This window comes from Trachurus japonicus, chromosome 24 (genome assembly GCF_045865225.1).
Source record: "Trachurus japonicus isolate A0001 chromosome 24, Traja_1.0".
NCBI lineage: Eukaryota > Metazoa > Chordata > Actinopteri > Carangiformes > Carangidae > Trachurus > Trachurus japonicus.
The window spans coordinates 13,146,641-13,168,356 of NC_140930.1; the positions used below are offsets into that span (position 1 = coordinate 13,146,641).

General features: G+C 39.1%; 2 protein-coding genes across 3 annotated transcripts; one reads left to right on the plus strand and one right to left on the minus strand.

Annotated features, from left to right (window-relative positions):
- Positions 1 to 577: 577 nt before the first annotated feature.
- LOC146961474 (interleukin-31 receptor subunit alpha-like) lies at positions 578 to 17,093 on the minus strand. Of its 2 annotated transcripts, none has more exons than XM_085770601.1 (16): positions 16,972 to 17,093; positions 13,854 to 14,126; positions 13,632 to 13,758; positions 13,343 to 13,521; positions 13,109 to 13,227; positions 12,410 to 12,433; positions 8,674 to 8,830; positions 7,343 to 7,425; positions 7,015 to 7,222; positions 6,725 to 6,889; positions 5,248 to 5,349; positions 5,008 to 5,151; positions 4,775 to 4,915; positions 3,477 to 3,561; positions 2,377 to 2,458; positions 578 to 1,522 (listed from the first exon to the last, which is right to left on the minus strand). In XM_085770601.1, exons 3-16 carry the CDS (start codon positions 13,733 to 13,735, stop codon positions 1,118 to 1,120), a joined length of 1,998 nt encoding a protein of 665 aa, XP_085626727.1. In that variant the 5' UTR covers positions 13,736 to 13,758; positions 13,854 to 14,126; positions 16,972 to 17,093; the 3' UTR covers positions 578 to 1,117. The 2 variants fall into 2 exon arrangements, with proteins under 2 accessions (XP_085626727.1, XP_085626726.1); XM_085770600.1 differs by lacking the exon at positions 16,972 to 17,093 and adding an exon at positions 15,444 to 15,779 and having other exon boundaries at positions 582 to 1,522.
- On the plus strand, positions 16,953 to 20,575 carry rdh14b (retinol dehydrogenase 14b). The gene is made up of 2 exons (XM_085770602.1): positions 16,953 to 17,349; positions 18,821 to 20,575. Exons 1-2 carry the CDS (start codon positions 16,993 to 16,995, stop codon positions 19,436 to 19,438), a joined length of 975 nt encoding a protein of 324 aa, XP_085626728.1. The 5' UTR covers positions 16,953 to 16,992; the 3' UTR covers positions 19,439 to 20,575.
- The last annotated feature ends 1,141 nt before the right edge of the window (positions 20,576 to 21,716 follow it).

A 21,716-nucleotide genomic window follows, 5' to 3' on the forward strand; every position in this document is an offset into this window, starting at 1 on the left:
AACAGTTCAACGACCCCCCATCTCCACAGACCCCCTGTTGAGGACCCCTGTACTATAACTATAATAACTTTATACTATATCGTTATGAATGACTGTAACATATATATAAACTATAACCATACAGTGGCATCTTTTTTAGGCCCATCCCTTCAGATTATAGAGCTGAACTGCAATATTGGTTATAGTATATAGCCTATATATATATTTAGTAAAAAGAAAATGAAAAAAAGAAATTTGAATTTTTTTCTGTTACAGAAATATAGTTTTTGTGTGTGTGTGTGTGTGTGTGTGTGTTTTTAATGCATGATTTTAAGCCCTTTTAATGTTTCCATCCGTGTGTGTGTTTGTGCGTGTGTGATCTACTCCTCTAGGCTGCAGGGGGAAGCAGCTACCTTCACTCCCTGTTAGACCATATGAGCCAAGCAAAATGTCTTCATGGCAATGTCCTTGGGTTCTTAAAGTATGAACCATTTAACCATTAATATCATAATGTTTCTGTGGAAAATAAAATTGTTTATTTTTGGAAGGTGGCAAAATAAAAAACTACATTGAGTGACAACTTTATAGTCTCAAACATATTTACTCTTTTTTAAACAAGTGTGGGTATCAGTGATAACAAACAAGGAAGAACAGAGAATACCTTTATAATACATAGCTAATATTATGTTAACATTACTCTTCCTATTTACATTTGCATGCACAACACAAACTTATACATTACATGATTTCAGTCTCTGCTGCATTATCTTGTGTGTGTGTGAGTAAAAAAAACAACTTTTATTTACAGTGCTGAATGTTACATTTGGTCCGTATTACGTAGTAGTGCTTAACATACACAGCCATATACACATCTAAATATTCTTACATCAGGTACATGCAGCAGCTTGACTTAATAACACTGCTACTGTACTACTACACACATAAACATAACACATTTCTATCAATAAGGCATAGACAGTGACAAAATGTACATTTATTTACACATCTGGGTGATGAGAATGAGATGATAAGATAAGATATAATTATTCTTATTTAGGTTCACTCCACTTTGGACAACACAGCTGAGCTTCATTCAGAGCTGATAGTCCGTGTATCCTGTTGTATGTTTCTGCTACTCTCACCTACCCTGACCTTGTTCAAACATGTTCAGCGTCACATACACAGTCATCGGTGCTGTTTTTTCCTGCTGTTTCCCTGAAATGGGCTTACATGGTTTAACTTTCTCGGGGGACTTAATTTCCACTGAACTCTGACTGCGGTACGGATTGAGTGAGCTGTTGTTGTTGACCGGAGGAAGCAGCAACGCGGTGGATTCTCCAGAACCCACGTGCTCCGTCTCTGGGAGTTCAACTTCAGCCGGTTGCTCATCCTGTACGTTTGGTCCGAGAGCAGCTGGGTCGGTGTATTCCTCAGTCTGGTCAGTGGCTCGGTTACAGCCTGAAGCAGGTGGAGAGATGGACGTTCCCTCAGGCTCCACTGTGTAAATCGGGTCACATAAACTTTCAGATGGATTACTGAACGCCTAGACGGGGCAGATTCCATGTGGAGAAAAAAAAAACACAGAAAGGAAGAAAAATAAGATATAAAGCACTGCTGTTTGGTGATTGGGGTTAATTGGGAAAATTATTAAATTGAACCAGATGTCATTAATCAACCAGATGAAGGTAACAATACAAAAGTATACATGATACTGGTGGGGCCAGAGCAACTTTTGACAGTGAAATTATTTCCACATTTTGTTTTGTTCTTTAACTGAAGCATATTAGAGGAAGAAGTATCCATGAAAAACATTAAAATGCCTCTGAAAACGAGGAGGTCCAAAAATGTTAGGTATTTGGGTTGAATCCAGTATGTCATTTTAAATCTGAAAACGTTTAGCCCAACTTACATGTAGCAGTGTGGAGAAGTCTTAGGCGTTCCTGATAAACAGCTGCCTTTTTGTGACCTCCACACAATGGTTGTTTTTTGTTTTATTTTTTGGCTTTTCATGCCTTAATTAGATAGAACAGTTGAGAGAGACAGGAAAAGGGGAGGCAGAGAGAGGGGGAATGACATGCAGGAAAGGGGGACTGTAGCCTTTATACATTGGGCGCCTGCTTAACCTGCTGCGCCACTCGACGCCACTCGACCTCCCCACAATTGAATGTCTCTGGCTCCAAAACCACCAAGATTTCTATGTTTAGCTGTGTCTTTACTTTTGCTTTTTAAAAATCTCTGTGGCCTTGTGATTTTGTGGAGAAATACTACCACATACAATTTTGTGATTTTTCATGACCACCAACTGTATAAAGGAGCACTTGGTTAATTTTTTATTTTATTATTATTTTTTTTTATCTGCTGCCTCAATATGAAGGCAACTCATTCCTCCCATTTCACCTTTTGATGATCTGACGATGGCCACAACGCCAGAGAGCTCAGGCCTGGGTTAGGAACCGGCTTCTCCCTGAATTTCTTCCACCTACAGGGCAGATTTAGATGTAAGAGACCAGTTTTAAGATTTTATGGTTATTGATTCAGTGTTTTAAAGGACAATTCCGGGCGAATTCAACTCTGGGGTGTATTTTCATATCATTTTAGGCCTAAAAGAATGAATCTGAAGATTTTCAGTTTAATCGCTCCTGTTTTGCGGTAGTTGCATCTGTCCCCGCGTCCCCACGGCAGCAATGAATGGGAGTGGATGTAAGTTCCGCTGTTTAGGCTGTTTACAGCCCTCAAAGCCGCAATTTTTTTCCACAGACAGCGTCAGATGGCTACTCAAACATGCACCGAGAAGTTTATTTACTTCAAGCAAGCCGACATGTTTGTAAAAGTCGATCTAATTCAAAGTCTCCCGGAGTCTCGCGCGAGACCCAGTTGCCGTGCTCGGTGTGTTCAGGTGCAGTGGGAAAAGCTACCGTTTGTGTCATAAACACAGGAATATCAACTCTTTACTTGCTTCAAGTAAAAAAAACTTCTCGGCGCATGTTTGAGTAGCCACCTGACGCTGTCTGTGGAAAAAAATGTACACTTGAAGCAAGTCAAGAGTTGATATTCCTGTGTTTATGACACAAATGGTAGCTCCGACTGCGCCTGAATACACCAGCACTGCAACTTCGGGCTCGCGCGAGACTCCGGGAGACTTTGAATTAGATCTAGTTTTACAAACATGTCGGCTTGCTTGAAGTAAATAAACTTCTCGGTGCATGTTTGAGTAGCCATCTGACGCTGTCTGTGGAAAAAAATTGCGGCTTTGAGGGCTGTAAACAGCCTAAACAGCGGAACTTACATCCACTCCCATTCATTGCTGCCGTGGGGACGCGGGGACAGATGCAACTACCGCAAAACAGGAGCGATTAAACTGAAAATCTTCAGATTCATTCTTTTAGACCTAAAATGATATGAAAATACACCCCAGAGTTGAATTCGCCCGGAATTGTCCTTTAATTCAAAATCAATCCTTATTGCATCATGGAAGACACAGAGAGATCGAAACTTACTGAACAGCACAGCATAATCCAAGAGAAAACACCAGAATTATAACGATGCTTCCAGAGATGCTGAGCGCTGTGAGGAGCCTCGGATCTGCCATAGAAAAGAATTTATGATCATGTTGCAGCAGTTTGGTGCGCGCAGAAAATGAATCACTCCCACAAAACTCTGTGAATTGCTTGCAAGGTATTTCTGCAAAAAAACAACAATGACTGAAACCATGATTCATGATCATTTCAACAACTACGAGCCATCAATCCAAACATGTTATGCGTCACTCAAGATACCCTTTGAGTAGTAATAGCAGTGTAGGTGAGTAGTATGAGTAATAATATGATTAAGCTTGTTGTTAGAGAGGGATTAATCATACATTTCATAACATGACAATAAAGTAAATGATACATGTTACATCTGATCCAGTAATGACAGTTAACTTCATATATTAATTTTATAACCACTAAACAGACTCATGTCATTTTACAAATTAACAGGCTTCAGTCAAATTTACTTGAGGCGTCGTACTGTTTTACAAACCCAAACAAGCTGTTGTTGAGTGCTGCCATCCAGGGGTCTCTTTACTGTAGAGACAAAAAAAAAAAAACTTCCCTTCCTTGTGGCCTTCCATGTCTTAGGTGTTGACACTAATGTCCGGAGCTTGGGTCATACCAGACTGAATACGGTAATGCCAATGCAGCTCAACTCAAGAGAAGCAGAGCGTTATTTTCTCTCTTACTCAAAAATGTGATTCACTTCAGAAGAAAAATGCCACTGGAGATTCTCACTCTGACAAAACAAACAGGCATGTTCATACCTGTTCATGGAAATTCACCAAAAAAAACATTAATACTTAGGAGATGTTCAATGTGTAGAACCAAGCTATCAATCCTCCCCAAAGATCATAATAAGCCACTCCTGGCAGATACGTCTGGGTGGTGGTAACATTAACACTTGAGCCTTGGCGCAGCATCAGACATGGGTCAGTAATCGTATCATGATCATTCGCAGAAGAAACACAGATGGAGGTTTTAATCTAACTCTGGGGTGCAGAGTTTAGGTGATTGTGCAATGATCCAAAGGCCACATCTGCAAGCCTCTCTACCAGAACAGAATAGTACTCTTGTTCAAGGACATGGTCAGATTTTAACATTTTCCTTGTTTATTAACATTAACAACAACTTGCTCATGTTGAAGCCCTGCTGCCCGTCAGCCAAATATATATAACCGATGAGGGCTGCAGCTGTGCACATATTACTTCTTTTTTTGTTTTGTTTTTTTACTTTTACTCAGCATATCAGCTCCTACTTACCAAATCTTTTAGTTTTAAAGAGCCTCTCGTTGCTTTTGGTGGTTCCATTATGAGCTGTGCCCTTGATGTAGATGGTGTATTGGGTTTCTGGATCCAGATCTTTTAAAGATATGTCACGTTTTGTGCTGCCAACAGTAATGTCTACAATAAAATCACAGAAACATAACAATGTTAAAGGAAATATATTACTTCAATCCATGGGCAATATTCATCAGAGAGTGTGGTGGACTTACTGAACGTTGGCCGTTTCTGTGTCCGGTAGAAGATTGTGAAGTTGTTAACAGATTCACTGCATTCCTCCTGGGACTTGATACTCCAGCTTACATAGGCAGATGTGTCATAAGGATGAACACTGTCAAAAGTGATATTTCCGGGATCTGTGAAGACCATGTTTTTAGGTTAAACTGTTGTTTTTGTTTTTTAGTGCGGTTTTTTTTGAGAGTCATAAAAAAACCCTAAGAGTAATGAAATACCTCCTAGTGTGGCACAGACTGGCAGCGCGTCTGTGCCATGACCTGTCCTGTCATCGAAGAGGGGCGTTACCGTGATATTGTATGACTTCTTATCCAGCAGGCCTGCAAAGAAAGGGGGAGATCTGAACGTCAATTACAAGGTGTAGGCAAGTGATTTTCAGGCATTGATCTAGTTGGTACCTCATGTTTGTTTGTGAGGCACTTTGGTGCAAAGACTATTTGCTTTTAAGGTGCTGTGTAAATGAAATAAACTTGAAACTTGAAACTTAATTCTCCCTCCACTAATGGCCCTGCTCAGCTTTTTAGCCAAGCTATCAGATGGTCAGTCGGTTTACAGTTTTGCTCCAATCTGACATGTTTTAAAAACGGTTGAAGAAGATGTCATGAAATTTTGTACAGACAACCTCCAACTCCCCAGTTACTGTACGACGGTGAGCAGGGCAAACATTACAAACCATCTCAACCATCATGTGTTGAGAAAACTCTAGACCTACGGGCATTTGCTGAGTCACTGTTGGCAGGGGAAGAGTCTCAAGTAAAGGCAGGCAAACCGGGCAAATACAGGCACTGGTAGAAACATGACTGGAATGTGAGAACCATAAGCGTGAGCGTGTTAGCATGCTGCACCTCGCTTGTGACACTGAAGTGTCCAAATGTGACCTAACACAGTCGCAAGTGTGTTTTAGTCTCAAACTGTTACTGACTGTTGTTACATAAGACCATCTGACATCTGAAATGTGAAAAGGTGTCACACATGTCAACTTGGTTGAATAAATTAATCTGAAAAGGTGCTGGTATTCATAATTGTATGTTGTTTGTGTGATTTTGGTCATTAGTCACTTATTTTATCGTAATTTTATTTTTTAATTCATTTTTATCTGTTCTTTACTAATTGTATTTTAAATCTTATTCTGTTATTTTATTATTGTAATTTATTTAATTTCATCTTTTATTACCCCGCCTCTCACCCGAAGTAAGCTGAGATAGGCTCCAGCTCACCCATGACCCTAGTACAGGCTGAGCAGAAAATGGATGAATCATCTTTTATTAATTCATCAATTAGTATCAACTGTTTTATGTTTTGTTTTTTTTGTTTGTTTGTTTTTTTTTTGGGGGGGGGGGGGGGGGTGCATATGTTACTATAGATTTTTAAATCTATTTTATTGTATTATTTGGTATTGTATCTATGTATTGTATGAAAAGTGCTATATGATTGATAGATGGGTGGATGTGAGCCATAGTTTTCAAACACTCAACTGTTAATCTTAAGATCTTTCCAGTGAATGTGCATCAGAGCAGCTTTTAAAAGTCTCTCTCCACCGCTGCATCCATTGTTTGCCCAGACAAATTAGTGATGGGTTTGATGAGTCACTCACTCTTTCCATGTTTTCACCCTATGACTCATTAAGTATTTATCTCAACATCCATCTCTCTATCTGACACTCATTTACTCTTTCATTTGTGCTGTCCAACCTACCAAACAGTGTCATGTTAGTGTACTCAGTCTCCATCCAGTAATATTCATGTCCATTGTGGGTCCAGTCGATCATGTAACTTCTGACAGGTTCAACAGGAGGCTGCCAGCTGACCAGAATAACACCTCCTGTGGTTGAAGTCTCGACTTCAGAGACTTGAGGGAGGCCTGCCAAGTGAGAAGATGAAAACTGTTTGATAATGGACCACTAACATGCATTAAGATGAATCAAAATGATCAATAAAGTGTTAGTCATGAAACAAAAAAACAAAATCAATAGCATTACAACTCACTCTCTGCGATGGCTGGAACATAAACAGACTCCTCGGCCAGCTGGGTGCCATTACGGAAAACTGTGAGATTTAGTTGATGTGCCTGTTGGCCCATGTGCACATCACAGGTTGAACTGTTGCAAGAAGTGTCGACTTCAGTCTCGTTTTCTTCGTAGGCAGTCTGTTTAATAGTGTAGGTGAATGTGCCTGGGCATGTTGCAGGAAGCCCCTGTGTAGACAGTTTGAAGCACTTCAGGTCAGGAAATATCATGCAGCAACCATGTCTCTTAGGAAATGAAGGAAGTGAATTTCAAAAATATGTAAAAGCAGCATTTAGTGTCTTCCTTACCGTCCACATTGCATGAACTTTTCTGATTCCATTGCTCTGTGGTTTGGACACTTTTCTCCACAGCTGTAGCTTGACGCCAGTCTCTGTTAAAGTATGTTCAAAATAGTTACTGACTGGAATACAAATACAGAAACAACTGGACAAAAATAACAGAACATGACCTGTTCTTTCCTGGAACAAAAACCAAAACAACTTTTAATAATAACTATGGCACCCGCTGCTCAGCAATTACTGTATGTCATTACCAGTAGTCACTGCTTTTGTTTTGGATTCTGTTATCCTTCCGAGGAAAGTACCTCCCTACTCGTGAACCACTAATTGTTTACAAGAATTATCTGGAACAAACCATTAATCTTAAAGCAGAAGTAAGCGATCCGGTCGTTTTGGCTAATGCTGCGTTCCAGGTAGGCTTTTGAAACCGTAAATTACAACTTCAAGTCACAACTTACGACTTTGTAGCGTTCCAGGCAACCCACTCGTGTTTTTCCGACCTGTTTTACCGGTGAAAGTCACTATAACGGCCACTCGTAACTTCCGACCCGTGAACTCGTACCAGATCGAACTGGTACGACTTCACAGGTCGGAAAAACACGAGTTACGAGTTGCCTTGAACGCACCATAACAGTCCTCGTCCCTACGTCACCACATTCACGGCGTCCCTTGGCTGCACACACAGCCCTGCATGCCGTTCTCTCTCCTCATTGGATAAAAACTGTAGGATACGATAAATGTTTTCTCCTCGGCTCAGAGCAGAGCAGAGGGACTGACAGACCCGTGTTTCAGTCCAAACACTCTATGTAAGTGATTGCTGTTGGAAGATATAACTATTTAAGACTTATATTAACACAAATATATCGCTTACTTCTGCTTTAAGATCTTTCCAGTGAATGTGTGTCAGAGCAGCTTTTAAAAGTCTCTCTCCACCGCTGCATCCACTATCCTATTCCTGCTTTTCAAATCTTTATACTCTCAGAACCAGTAATAATGTTCCTGAATTTCAATTTTTCTTGAATTTTGTTTTATGCATACTGTATATACATCTAGGGCAAAACCAATCGTGGGTTTTAGTTGATTGTCTGTAACAATGTGCAACAATCGAAGCAACATTTGAAAATACATACAATATATGCTTGTTGTGTCCCTCCTCTTTAAAATAATATCAGTGAGGGTTTTTTTTGTTGTTCTTGTTGTTAGGATCCCAATGCCAGTATCTCAGTGTTAGTTAGATTTCCTTAAGAAAACTGTGGGGTTGGTCAAACTCAAAAGTAGATAATGTTGTTTATACTCTCTGAAAAGGTCTATAATCACCCCATTCACTTCCTGGTTCTTACCATTTAGTCCAGTCTGAGCTGTCTGTTCCGCGCTCCAGTCGCTCCAGGGAGCTTTGTCTAAAGCACAGCGGGCCGAAACTTTGTAGGTACTGCACGACTCCATTTTTTCCTTGACTCTCCCATTTTCATCCTTGGTCAGAGTCCTATTGACAGTCGTCTTGAAAAAAGGAAAAGGAGCCATTCAGTCAGAAGTTTGTTTTGTTGAAATCAGAAACAACATCCAAAAAGCCATAATTATTACTTGCTTAGCCTAGGGTGCCATCACAAATAGCTGTTAAAGTTTACAACCTTCTTATTTCCACAAGGAGGGATAAAAATGAATAACAAAAACACAGTGTTTGCCTTTAAAAAACACTGTGTTGCTATGGTGACCACTGCCGTGTCTAAGCTCGAGTGCCGTTTATTGATATTAGACTGACAAATCTGTGATCAAACAATTAATGACATGCATCTTTTATCCTACAGCTATTCAATTGATGCTGGTTGTAATTAGTGTGACTGCTGAAGCAGTCACACTATTGTTCTTCTGTTTGGCCATTTTCTTCCGCCTTTTTACGGTCTTCTTCTAGTCCTTCATACTTTGTGCTATTTCAACAATTCATATATCAAAACGTGCAGCTTCTTTTGGACTTTATCGGCATTACTTTTCTCTTTTTAACTATTTATACTTTTTCAAATATTTAACTTTTTCTGATTTTTTTCAGCTTTATAATGTGTGTGTATTGCGTCTAACGAGCAGAGCCAGAGTGGTGTCAGAGTGGAGAGAGGCAAAAAAACATTCTAGAGTTTTTCTGGCTAAACTGTCAGCATGGCCACAAATTAAACTCTAGACAAATTATTTTCTCCAGTGTTGTAGCCACACTTGTCTTCTGGCTAAAATTCTGGTCAAAAATGCAAAGAGACTTAGATAATAATTTTAAATATTTTTTAAATGCAGCCAGGGAGCTCTCTGCTCTCATTAAGCTCAATGCATTTTTTTCACATCAGCAGGAGAAGGAGCTCAACTTTGTAACTTGCTGTTAAGTGCTTTTTAATTCATTTTAATTCACCAAAAAATAGTCACAGGTCACAAAAAAGTCCTCTTCCTTCTTGGTGTGGCTAATTTATATTAATTTATTTTTGTTTTAAGCATCATTGAAAAATCTCACATTCATCAAAGTCTCAACCTCTCTTCTTGACAACTCCTCTGTAGTGTAGGGGTTAGGGTAACTGCCTGCCAACCCTAAGGTCACTGGTTCGAATCCAAGGGAAGAATTCTTGTTATGTTATGTTCAATTCTGCTCTCCTCCCCCGCCTTCAATTGGTTACAGGTGTTTGTTATCTCCTTGATTACTCGTACCAGTTTGCAGCACATCATCACATTACAATGAATGACAACAGTCTTGAAAGCAGTGTGCTCTCTGTAGCTGAGTGGCAGAGTAAAGGTTTAGTGATCATATGGTCATGGGTTCGATTCCTGCCTCAGTCATTTCACATCATTGCTTGACTTTTGATTCCAATTATTCAACTGTCATTGGACAGTCTTTGATTCCTCATAGTATAAAGCTCATTGTAACTCAGGTTCTCTGTGGCCATATGGTTAGTGTGTTAGGTGTTGTGCTATTTCAACAATTCATATATCAAAACGTGCAGCTTTTTTTGAACTTTATCGGCGTTACTTTTCTCTTTTTAACTATTTATACTTTTTAAAATATTTAACTTTTTCTGCAAATTAAACTCTAGACAAATTATTTTCTCCAGTTTTGTAGCCACACTTGTCTTCTGGCTAAAATTCTGGTCAAAAATGCAAAGAGACTTAGATAATAATTTTAAATATTTTTTAAATGCAGCCAGGGAGCTCTCTGCTCTCATTAAGCTCAATGCATTTTTTTCACATCAGCAGGAGAAGGAGCTCAACTTTGTAACTTGCTGTTAAGTGCTTTTTAATTCATTTTAATTCACCAAAAAATAGTCACAGGTCACAAAAAAGTCCTCTTCCTTCTTGGTGTGGCTAATTTATATTAATTTATTTTTGTTTTAAGCATCATTGAAAAATCTCACATTCATCAAAGTCTCAACCTCTCTTCTTGACAACTCCTCTGTAGTGTAGGGGTTAGGGTAACTGCCTGCCAACCCTAAGGTCACTGGTTCGAATCCAAGGGAAGAATTCTTGTTATGTTATGTTCAATTCTGCTCTCCTCCCCCGCCTTCAATTGGTTACAGGTGTTTGTTATCTCCTTGATTACTCGTACCAGTTTGCAGCACATCATCACATTACAATGAATGACAACAGTCTTGAAAGCAGTGTGCTCTCTGTAGCTGAGTGGCAGAGTAAAGGTTTAGTGATCATATGGTCATGGGTTCGATTCCTGCCTCAGTCATTTCACATCATTGCTTGACTTTTGATTCCAATTATTCAACTGTCATTGGACAGTCTTTGATTCCTCATAGTATAAAGCTCATTGTAACTCAGGTTCTCTGTGGCCATATGGTTAGTGTGTTAGGTGTTGTGCTATTTCAACAATTCATATATCAAAACGTGCAGCTTTTTTTGAACTTTATCGGCGTTACTTTTCTCTTTTTAACTATTTATACTTTTTAAAATATTTAACTTTTTCTGCAAATTAAACTCTAGACAAATTATTTTCTCCAGTTTTGTAGCCACACTTGTCTTCTGGCTAAAATTCTGGTCAAAAATGCAAAGAGACTTAGATAATAATTTTAAATATTTTTTAAATGCAGCCAGGGAGCTCTCTGCTCTCATTCAGCCCAATGCTGAGAATTCTCCACAACTCTGTCTGAAACATGCTTATGTCTGTGCTCTCTGTGGTGAAGTGGCAGAGTAAAGGTTTATTGATCATGAGGTCATGGGTTCGATTCCTTACTTTTTTTTTTAAGCAGAAGCCAGTGATCCTCTTATCAAAGGTTTTCTTTACCCCTCACACACTGTCTCTGTCTGTAGCCTAGTGGTTAGCTTGCTGGTCTGGAGACCTGAAGGTTGCTGGTTCAATTCTTGCCTCAACAACAATTATAGTGAATTATTTTCCCAGTTGTCCTCTGTTGACTTCTGATAACTTGCTTCATGTTGAAACTGCTGCTCTCAGCCTGAAATTCACAGACATTTTCATTCTAAGTCATTCAAGCTGGACTCTCAAGCTTTCTTGATGTTGACAGTGTGCAGATCATTAACAGACAACAGTCTCTACAACTGTGTGTGCACCGTGGCCTAGAGGCAGAGTGGAAGTCTAATGACCATGAGGTTGTGGGTTCAATTCCAACCTTGGTCAAACATTTGTATGGTGATCACTGCTTGCACTATTTGCTAATTCTGCAACAGCGTTCAGTTGCTATCAGCAGTCACACCATTTCCATTCTTGGAAATGCTTTTTCTAGTTTTGAGATATTATTACCAAAAAGCAATAAACAGTTTGCAACAAAACTGGGTGGAGATGTGGAGCATGGGTGTGGATTTTTTTTTTTTATCACATTCTTCAACATTTCCATATATGCTCTGTTGAGAGCCATTCAAGTTAATTTGTTTGGGACAGGGAAGAACACTTAAAGTTTTCATTTAGATTTTTTCTGTGATCTTCATAAGGGGAAAAACAAACAGCCATTACGTTACCTGTGCTGATGAAGCTGTATTCATTTTGTCACATCAAAGTTAAATTGTCAGTTTTGACTTTGTGAATACCATTTAAGTCAACATCACCATACAAGAAGCTGAGATGCCCTTATTATGTAAACCTGCCCTTACCTCTTCAGTTCCATCACTGACAGCCTGGGAGAGAAAAAAAGAGAAACGATAAAAGCCTCATTTAGCCGTGAGTGCTTTTTGAAAAAAGAATCCAAAACAGCTATCCAAGCTATCACATTACGGTTGAACAAATCGAAGTTTGGCTGACATTGCTACAGCCATTCGTTGAATCTGTTACCAATCAGAAGACATTGGGCATCTTTTATCTACTGTTAAACATCATACATGAGCTATTTTATGACCATTTATTGCTAAATAAATAGCTATTGTAACGTCCTCAAATAAACTATAGTACAAGCCAAGACATGCAGTATTTTTTCATATTTTAATGAATACATTTATCTTTACTTTATTCTCCATTCTTGGGAGAACTGGAACATAACGTAATTTCTCCCTGATGATTAATAAAGTATTTTTTACTTTCATTGGGGATTTCATTTACATTTACATCCCAGATAAATCACTCACTCTTTTAGGGTTTTCTCTCAAGAACTGTAGCTACAGTATACATTTCCTACACTGATTATTGTGTCATGTGTGTACTTTGTTTCTTTCTGGTCTTAGCAATAATGAAACATATGGTCATGTTCTTCTGATTTGTAATTACTATCACCGAAATTGTGTTTTATACTCTGTTTCATAATTGCTGCATAATGCATCAGAGAAAAACAGCTGTCTTCAGTAGATTGTAGGACATACCTTGCTAAACTTGACTTCACAGTGACACTGTATTTTTAGACATGGCTGTTGCCGTTTCCACTCAACCAGCAGATGATCAGACGAGACAGTAACTTTAATCTCCGGTGGGTTAATTTTCACTGAAGGGAATATAAACACAACAGCATAATTTGAATGCAGAAATGTGCAATGTTGACATGCAAATAAATGATTGAGAAATGCATGTTTTCATAAAATTTACCTCATGTTACTTACTTATACTACAGCGGGCAAATTCATAAGAGTCAGACTCGGCTTTCCAGCTGTCAGTTCTGGCTTTCACAGTAACATTAACTGTGCTATTCCCTATTTGAGGTATTACATTTGCTTTCATTGTGCACGTAGTTACACTTGAGTTGCAGTATGCACTTAGAGGTGGTTGTAATGAAGAGACACTGAAAGAAAATAGAAAGAAATATGTTTTATATTAAGTACAAAAATCAACAAGAGAAAATGAATATTTCTATAATAATTCTTATACAAAAGAAAATGTGGAACCACTCACAGCACAGTGTACTTTATTTTTTGAGAAGAATTCATGTGATGCTTCCAGTTGCAAGTGAACAGATTTGGTAAACCCGGCAACGTCTGATATTCATAATGCAACATGCATGATATTTCACTGGGTTTCGCTGTGGGGAAAAACAGACGAGTAACTAGTATTAAATATTTCATCTTATTGCGGGTAGCAGAACGATAGGGTATAAGTCATCAAACTGGTTCTTACTGTAGGTTTTGATGGTGACGCCTCCGATGACTTGGTGAGTAGCAGCAATGTGGCATTGCAGTGTAGCACTGGGGTAAGTGAAGTTCTTCAGTGATAACGTCGTGTGGGAGGAGTCAATGGTTTTGGACAGGCTCTCATTGATGCGCTTGTTGTTCAGCGTCCAGAAGACTTTGCCACGGACACATGAGGACTGACATCTTACCTCAGTATCAGATCCAGCTTCAACGTACTCGTTTTCGGCGCTAACATTGTGACAGGTGTTTGCATCCTGGCCTACAGGGAATAAATACATCAGAAAATGTAAATGAAATCCTCACTGATAAGTCTTGAGTCTGTATAGAGCCTGGCTCTGTCTAACTAACTCATTAACACATCAGACTTTATTAGTCACCTCTGCATTTTGGATCTCATATGAAATAAACAACATGCCATGTTGTGTTAAAGTACATGTCTTTATCTGTTCTGCTCTACCAGGTGATCCTAGTCATGCTTTTCAGTTGCCAGAACATTTTTTTTATGTTTATAATGAGTCTGTTGATAATGAGTCCTTCAGTGCAAGTTCACTGATTCTTCCTGCCTTGGGTGACTTTCTTTGGGCTAATAGAATGTATTTGTTTGTTTTGGACTGTTTCCAATGATTTATTTAACTTTGTTGACAAAAAATCAGTGCAATCCCCCATGTTTCTCTAATCCTGCATGCACCAGTTGTAAAAGAAAAAGAAAAGGAAATGCCTGTGAACTGTCCAACAATCATAAACAACAAAACGCAATGTGTTTACAAAGCCTTCTTACAGCTAGCAACACAGTAATTTAGTTTTTTCCTTTGTGTGAGTGGTCTAATGGATGATACTCACACTCATTTTATCATGAGTGGATTGGAAACTTTTACCATCCCACAACATCTGTGGTCTCAGGACTCTAAATTGAATTCAATAGTTGGCTTCTTGGACACAGAGCAGAACCAACGTATTGTAAAGTGCGATAAACTAATCTTCAAATGGTGCAATTACTTCAGGTCTGTGGGGACTTTCTACGGATGAAAAATGACGAGTGAGAACATCTGCTGCAAAACTTGTAGTCAGGCATTGAGTAGGATTATCGTACTGCTTTTCAGTGAAGTGGGGGAGTAATCTGACATTTTGATTCAGTATTGCTGTATTCACAAATATGATTTAACTTAAGCGCTTTATTATGAGGGTTACAGAACAACCTGTAGACAAAGAGGATCTAGTAATAGTTTTTTAGACACTTAAAACAATCAGTTTTGCATATGATAGAACCAAACTGAGTCCATCTTTGTTTACATGGAAGTAAGAAATGCTTCTTTGCAATTCTTCAAATAATTCAACTGGTTACTATAGGCTACTTAATATAGCCTACTGTTGAATGATAATGATCACCTTATTATGCATTTCTAGACAATTTTCAAACTGATCCTTGTTTATTAGCCCACATTCACAACCATAATGAGCATGGTAGTATGAAACCAAAACAAAAACGAGCATTTCCCTGAAATCCAGCTAATGAATTTGACAAGTCATGACATTTATCACACTTAACAGAACACCGAAATGTTAAAGCATTTCTTACCTTTGCATTCGGAGATGACTGAAACTAGAATAAAGACAATTAAAGACGGATACATTTCCTTTATCCTATAACCAGGACTCAAAGAAGGCGCCTTTTAGGATACATTTAGGACTGAGGAGTTTTCCAGACGCGTTAGACGAAAATATTAAAAATCGCCGCTGTTCTGCTGTAATGACAGACTGTTCCCCACACTGCACCGCATTTCCCCAAGTCCGTATCTTCACCAAGTAAAGGGAACTGAAGAGCAGCCTGAAATAAACGGGAGGTGTTGCCCAACACACAACGAGCCAAGAGGAAGTGAAGTAACTTGTCGAGAGCTTCTCAGACTTCTCTGATATATCGTCTCTGCTAAATCCCCGGAGCAACGTATCCTACCCATGGATGTATTAGATCCTACCTCCTGAGTAACGTTATTCACACGAAATCATTAATTATGTAGGATATGATAATGAGTTACACCTGACCGCAATATAAAGGTAGCAAAAGACCGACTGTAAATGTTCCTTTCTGGGATATAATAATAATAATAATAATAATAATAATAATAATAATAATAATAATAATAATAATAATAGTATTAATATTAATAATAAATGCATGAGTTAGGTACTTCTGCCAAGCATGTTTCAGAGCTGTAACGTTACAACAGCACCCAAATAACTCATGTCTGAATGGAATCAAAGGAACAAACTGAGTCTGAGTAAATTGTAATTTATAATATATAATAATATAATAGGCCTATATATTATAATTCATAGGTTTCATGAGAATTTTTTTTAGACCAAAGGAGATTTTTTTTGCAAGTCATTTTTTTAATTGCACTCCTAAAATTATTAGTTAGGGGTTAGTAGCTAAAACAAGTGAAGCCCTGGCCTAGACCCTAACAACTAGGGTGAAGGAGAATGGGATAGTAAAATTAAGAAATAATGAAAAATAACCATTAACTCACATCCTCCATTAACTCACTCACGTCCAAATTACTTTAACCCTACACTGATGACATAAATTAAGATTCACTCACGTCCACCTAAGAAGTTGTGGCAGACAAAAAAAAAAAAAAAAAGTTTAGATACCCATATATACTAAGCCGAACAACGCCGATATTGTACTCACTGAATAATAAAAGCATATATAATTTACTCTATGTGAAGAAACATTTTTAAACTGGTGTTATGTTGTAATTAGTGAATTATCTAACGTGGTTTGGTTAGCTGAAGATACACCGGAAGTAGTTGGCGCAGCTAATGTGGCTAGCTTAGTTAGCTTGCTAGTTTGGGCTACTTACTTTGCTCCTTTGCCGCCGTTGAAGTGTTTGGTAACTTTACTGTTTGCCTTTATTTATTTAATAGCAGCAGTATGTTCGTTTTTAAAACTACAAAAAAAAAACACGATAAAACAAATGACTACAATATTTTGTGCCCCGCTGGTAGTTAAGCTAACAACTTGCATAGCAACTGTTTCCGGGGTAGTTCTGTAACTAGGACTCGCAACACACTGGACCGCGCATCTACTCCTACTCCTCTCTGACCTGTGCTCGGTCCCCGTCTTCATGTCGACTGCGGTGCTAGTAGCCGCTGTTGTCGGCGGAGGGGTCCTGTTCCTAATGCGCCGTCTGTTCCCCAGTCAGAAATCCGCAAAGCAGCTGCTCCGGTATCCAGCCGACACTATGCGGGGAAAGACAGTCATCGTGACCGGGGCTAACTGCGGGATAGGCAAGGCCCTCGCCGCGGAGCTGCTGAAGCTCCGAGCCCGGGTCATCATGGCCTGTCGGGACCGGAGCAGCGCCGAGGAAGCGGCCGAGGACATCAAGAGACAAGCCGGACCAGAGCAGGGGGAGGTGGTGATAAAACACCTTGACCTCGCTTCTCTAGGATCAGTCCGGAGGTTTTGTGAGGAAATCAAAGAAGTAAGTTGTTGTTGTGATGTTTTGGGGGATAAGTTCAGACAGTTTTTCTGTTTGTTTACCAGCTACAGTGGAGTTTTAGCTTTTGAAATGATTGCTGTCTGGTTCCTTCCTGCGATTATTGTATCTGGTACAAAGGAGAGTGTTACCAGTACTTTCTCTGTAAGGGGGCTGTCCGTGGTGCTGAACTGTAGTAGGCTACTACTCATAACAACAGTACCCCCTCCGCCTTATCTTCAGTACTACCCCTATACCTTTATCATTACCCCTTACCTGAAGTACTTTACCTTAACTTCAATACTACCCCTTATCTTCAGTACCACCCACCCAATCACTTCTTTTCCACCCAGTAACTCCAGTACCACCCCTTCAGCTACTGCCCCTGAAATCCAGTAGCAACTGCCCACTAACCAATAGTTAACTTAAAAAAAAGTTTTTACAATTAGTTTAAATAGATGGAAAATCTGACAGCGGCAATGTAACTTCTTGAATTTATGATCAAATCTAAAATTATTGTTACTTTGACTTCATTTGAGGTCATCCTTTGGTCTAAATAATCTATTACCACCATTCAAATAATCGTTTTGTGTATTCAATTCAATTCAGTTCAATTCAATTCAAATGTATTTATATAGCACCATATCATGCAGAAGCAGTTCAGAGTGCTTTACATATAGGACAACATATTAAAAGTTTCTCAGACATTCTCTGTATAAAACAGAGAATGCCCAACACAGTTTTCTGAGACCCGAATTAAATTTCCACAGGTGTCTTGTTTATCAACAGTCAAAATGCACAAAACATTAGATTATGTTAATCAACTAATCAAGTCATAAACTAACCACTGTAGCTGTACACTCAATATATGAAACATTTAGATTGGTTTAATTATTAGCAGTGCACAGACATTTTTTTTAGCACCCTCTACTCTGGTAGTTAATTTAAACTTTATATTTACCATTTAATCTAGTCAGTGGTGTCATGTAAATTACTTTTCATTTATGGCTGCATTTTAATAGGACTTCTAGATTCATCTCACAATTAATCCCAGGTGTATGCTGTATGGCAGGCCTCTAGATTTCCAGACCTTCCAGACCTAACATTATATAGTGTTACCTGTGTTTTCTAGGAGTATTTCTCAAAATATCATCAATATAAAGTATCGTCATCATGGCATTTACCAACATGTACCTCACATCACCACTGGGTGTCAGGATGTTCCCAAAAGACCCATTTATTGTCAACCAAAGGGTCCTAAGATGATAATGAGTGCTTTAATAAAGGTAGATACAGCGTAATAATATGCCAGTAAAGGATGTGTATGTTTAAACACAGAGACAGTGGTAGCATCACAAATATACTGTATAGTGAATTATTTAGCATAATCAAAGCTATTTCTCATATGAAGGCATAACCAGTTCCTTCCTTACCTGATTCTGTTATTAAGTCTTAAATGGTCTAAATGTCTTTTTAGGAGGAGTCCAAGATTGACGTGCTCGTCAACAACGCAGGTATCTACCAGTGTCCCTACGCAAAGACGGAGGATGGTTTCGAGATGCAGCTCGGTGTGAACCACCTGGGTCACTTCCTCCTCACTCATCTCCTGCTGGACCTCCTGAAGACCTCCACTCCCAGCCGCATTGTCGTGGTTTCCTCTAAGCTTTACAAGTACGGCCAGATCAACTTTGACGACCTGAACAGTGAAAATAACTACAACAAGTCTTTCTGCTACAGTCAGAGCAAATTGGCCAACCTGCTGTTCACACTCGAACTGGCTCAGCGGCTGGAGGGCACGGGGGTCACGGTCAACGCTCTCACCCCGGGCATCGTGAGGACCAGACTAGGCCGGCATGTTCAAATCCCTCTCCTGGCAAAGCCGCTATTCTACCTCGCCTCACTGATCTTTTTCAAGAGTCCACTGGAGGGGGCCCAGACTCCTCTCTATCTGGCCTGCTCCCCAGAGGTGGAGGGAGTGTCGGGGAAGTGTTTCGCTAACTGTGAGGAGGAGGAGCTGATGGTCAAAGCTACAGATGAGCAGGCAGCCAAGAAGCTGTGGGACATAAGCAGCAGGATGGTTGGACTCACTAACTAAGCAGAGTCCTGGTCGGCGGACGGCGTTTCAGGGGACTTTCGTACTCTCGAACAAGATAATTAATCCCTAGCAGCCCCACAGACTCTGCACAGGGAGAGATGGCTTGTGAAAAGACCAATTGCCACCTTTGGGATAAAATCATGAATTGACTGATATTGTGCCAGTGAAGTGTCTGAATTAGGTCTTAGATTTTAGACAATTTGAAAAATTAAAAATATGTTCCTCCACTTACATGAACTTGTAAGAACCAGGAATGTAGGTCTAAACAGAGAGTGCACATACTTAACACTTAAAGCTATACTCCAGCTGTTTAAAATGATGTTTCCATTAAGCTAAAGAGATGATACCATCAGAGTTAAGCTTTGGACGACTTCCTTCAGAGCCGCAGACGACATTATACAGCTCTTTCTAGAGGCTACGTTGTGCTTGTGATAAATTAGCTAACTTTAATGCGTAAAATTGGTGGAGTGCCTCTTCAATTGTACATTTCCCATTTAAAGTTAAGACTTTCATATCGTAATATAGCAACTGTGGAAGTACCTCAGTGCCAAAAACATGCTAAAATATTTCCTCATGAATATAAAACCTAGATAGCACCTTGCTCTTATGCCACTGACCAAGATTTACACACACATCACGATCAAAAGGAGTGAATTCATCTCATAGCATTTCATCAAAGCCGAGCTGAGCTGTCACATTTTCCTCCACTGTGAGGTCACATTATTGCTTGTGCTGTGCAAATCCTCGGAGCGGAGTGAGGAGCATATCCATTTCTGGTTCAGCTATGGCGTTTGAATGCCAGATTTGTGCATACTTTAGCATGTTTTTTGTTTTGTTTTTTTTGCCGTGTATAAAGCGGGGAGGCAGGAGGGGGCAGCTGTTAATCTAGTTTCCCTCTCCTGGTGTGTTTGAAGTGTAAATGCTCTCTGCTGTGTCTGGAGGAGCTGGGACAATAATAAGGTCGACAATGCAGATCAGTGAGCTGCTGCTTCGCTGTGGCTCCCTCCTGTGGATGGACTCGGCCTCACATGTAAATGTCCTCCTCCCTCAGCAGGTAAATAGAGGAGAGGGAGGAGATGAAGCAACACATATAATGTGAAATTCAGATGCTCAAGAATAAATAGAAGACTGAATGTACTGTATGTGCTAATAAACAAGGCAGATGATGAACTAAATATGAAGTTGCAGATGACTGTTATTTCCATCATACTGCTTATTCTCACACCTCATCATTATGTGTGAAACATTTGAAAATCTAATTTTCCTGAAGCCCAGAGAGAAATCTTGTTAGTCAGTTATTTGATTAATCAATTTTCAGAAAAACAACCTACAACTGTTTGGATTAATTTGAGTTCAAGACAAAAATGTCAATTTTTTTCTAATTTAGCTTTGTGTTGTTGACATATTTTTGATTTTTCTGACATTTTGCTGAGCAAACAACTAGAAAATAAGATTGCCCCTTGTCGTCTTTTAGTCCAAAATGTCAAAATTTCAAATTTTAAGCCTGATTGAATTATCAGTTAATCAGCAAATCATTTCAGACCTAACTACATACATGAGACAAACAAGTGGGTTTTTTTGAAAATAGTCTTCAAATATCTAATAATTGTCAAAAACTACTAAAAACTACTACTATATTAGTGTAAAACAGGAAGATATCATATTCAGGAAACAGGAATTAGCATGTTTGGAGTTTCAACTATTTAATGTGTGAAAGGACCAAATAATTATCTAATTATCTCATTTTTAATTATCTTGACTAATCAATTAATCAGCTAAATGCATCAGCTCTACAACTAAAAAGAACATCAGCTTCACGAAAGTGCTGTTTATCAGAGGAATCATGTACAGCTGCTTTATATTGTAAGATAGTAGATACACCTTCAGCATATGCTGAGTGTTGTACTCTCCGTCACATGCTTCACTTCCTTATCTTGTTGTGTTTTTCTTGACGATGACTCTCCGGGACACACAAATAAACTTCCTCGCTGTTTTGCTTTTGCTGATCTTGGTGAAAAAAACAACAAAAAAACCCTCTCTACCAACCTATTTTTAAATCGACAACAGTGATGAAGCCGGGCTTCATGGTGACTCAGCAGGCACGCACCACATGGCTGCAGCAGTGTGAGTTTTGAGTGATGAAGGGTTCAGTCACTCCACTTTAACACCATGGATCGGCAGACGTCTAATTAAGTTAAAAACAACCAATTACATGCGACTTTAAAAGCAGAGGGACATTAAAAAACGTGATGTCTGGTTCACGCCGTCGTAATTCAAA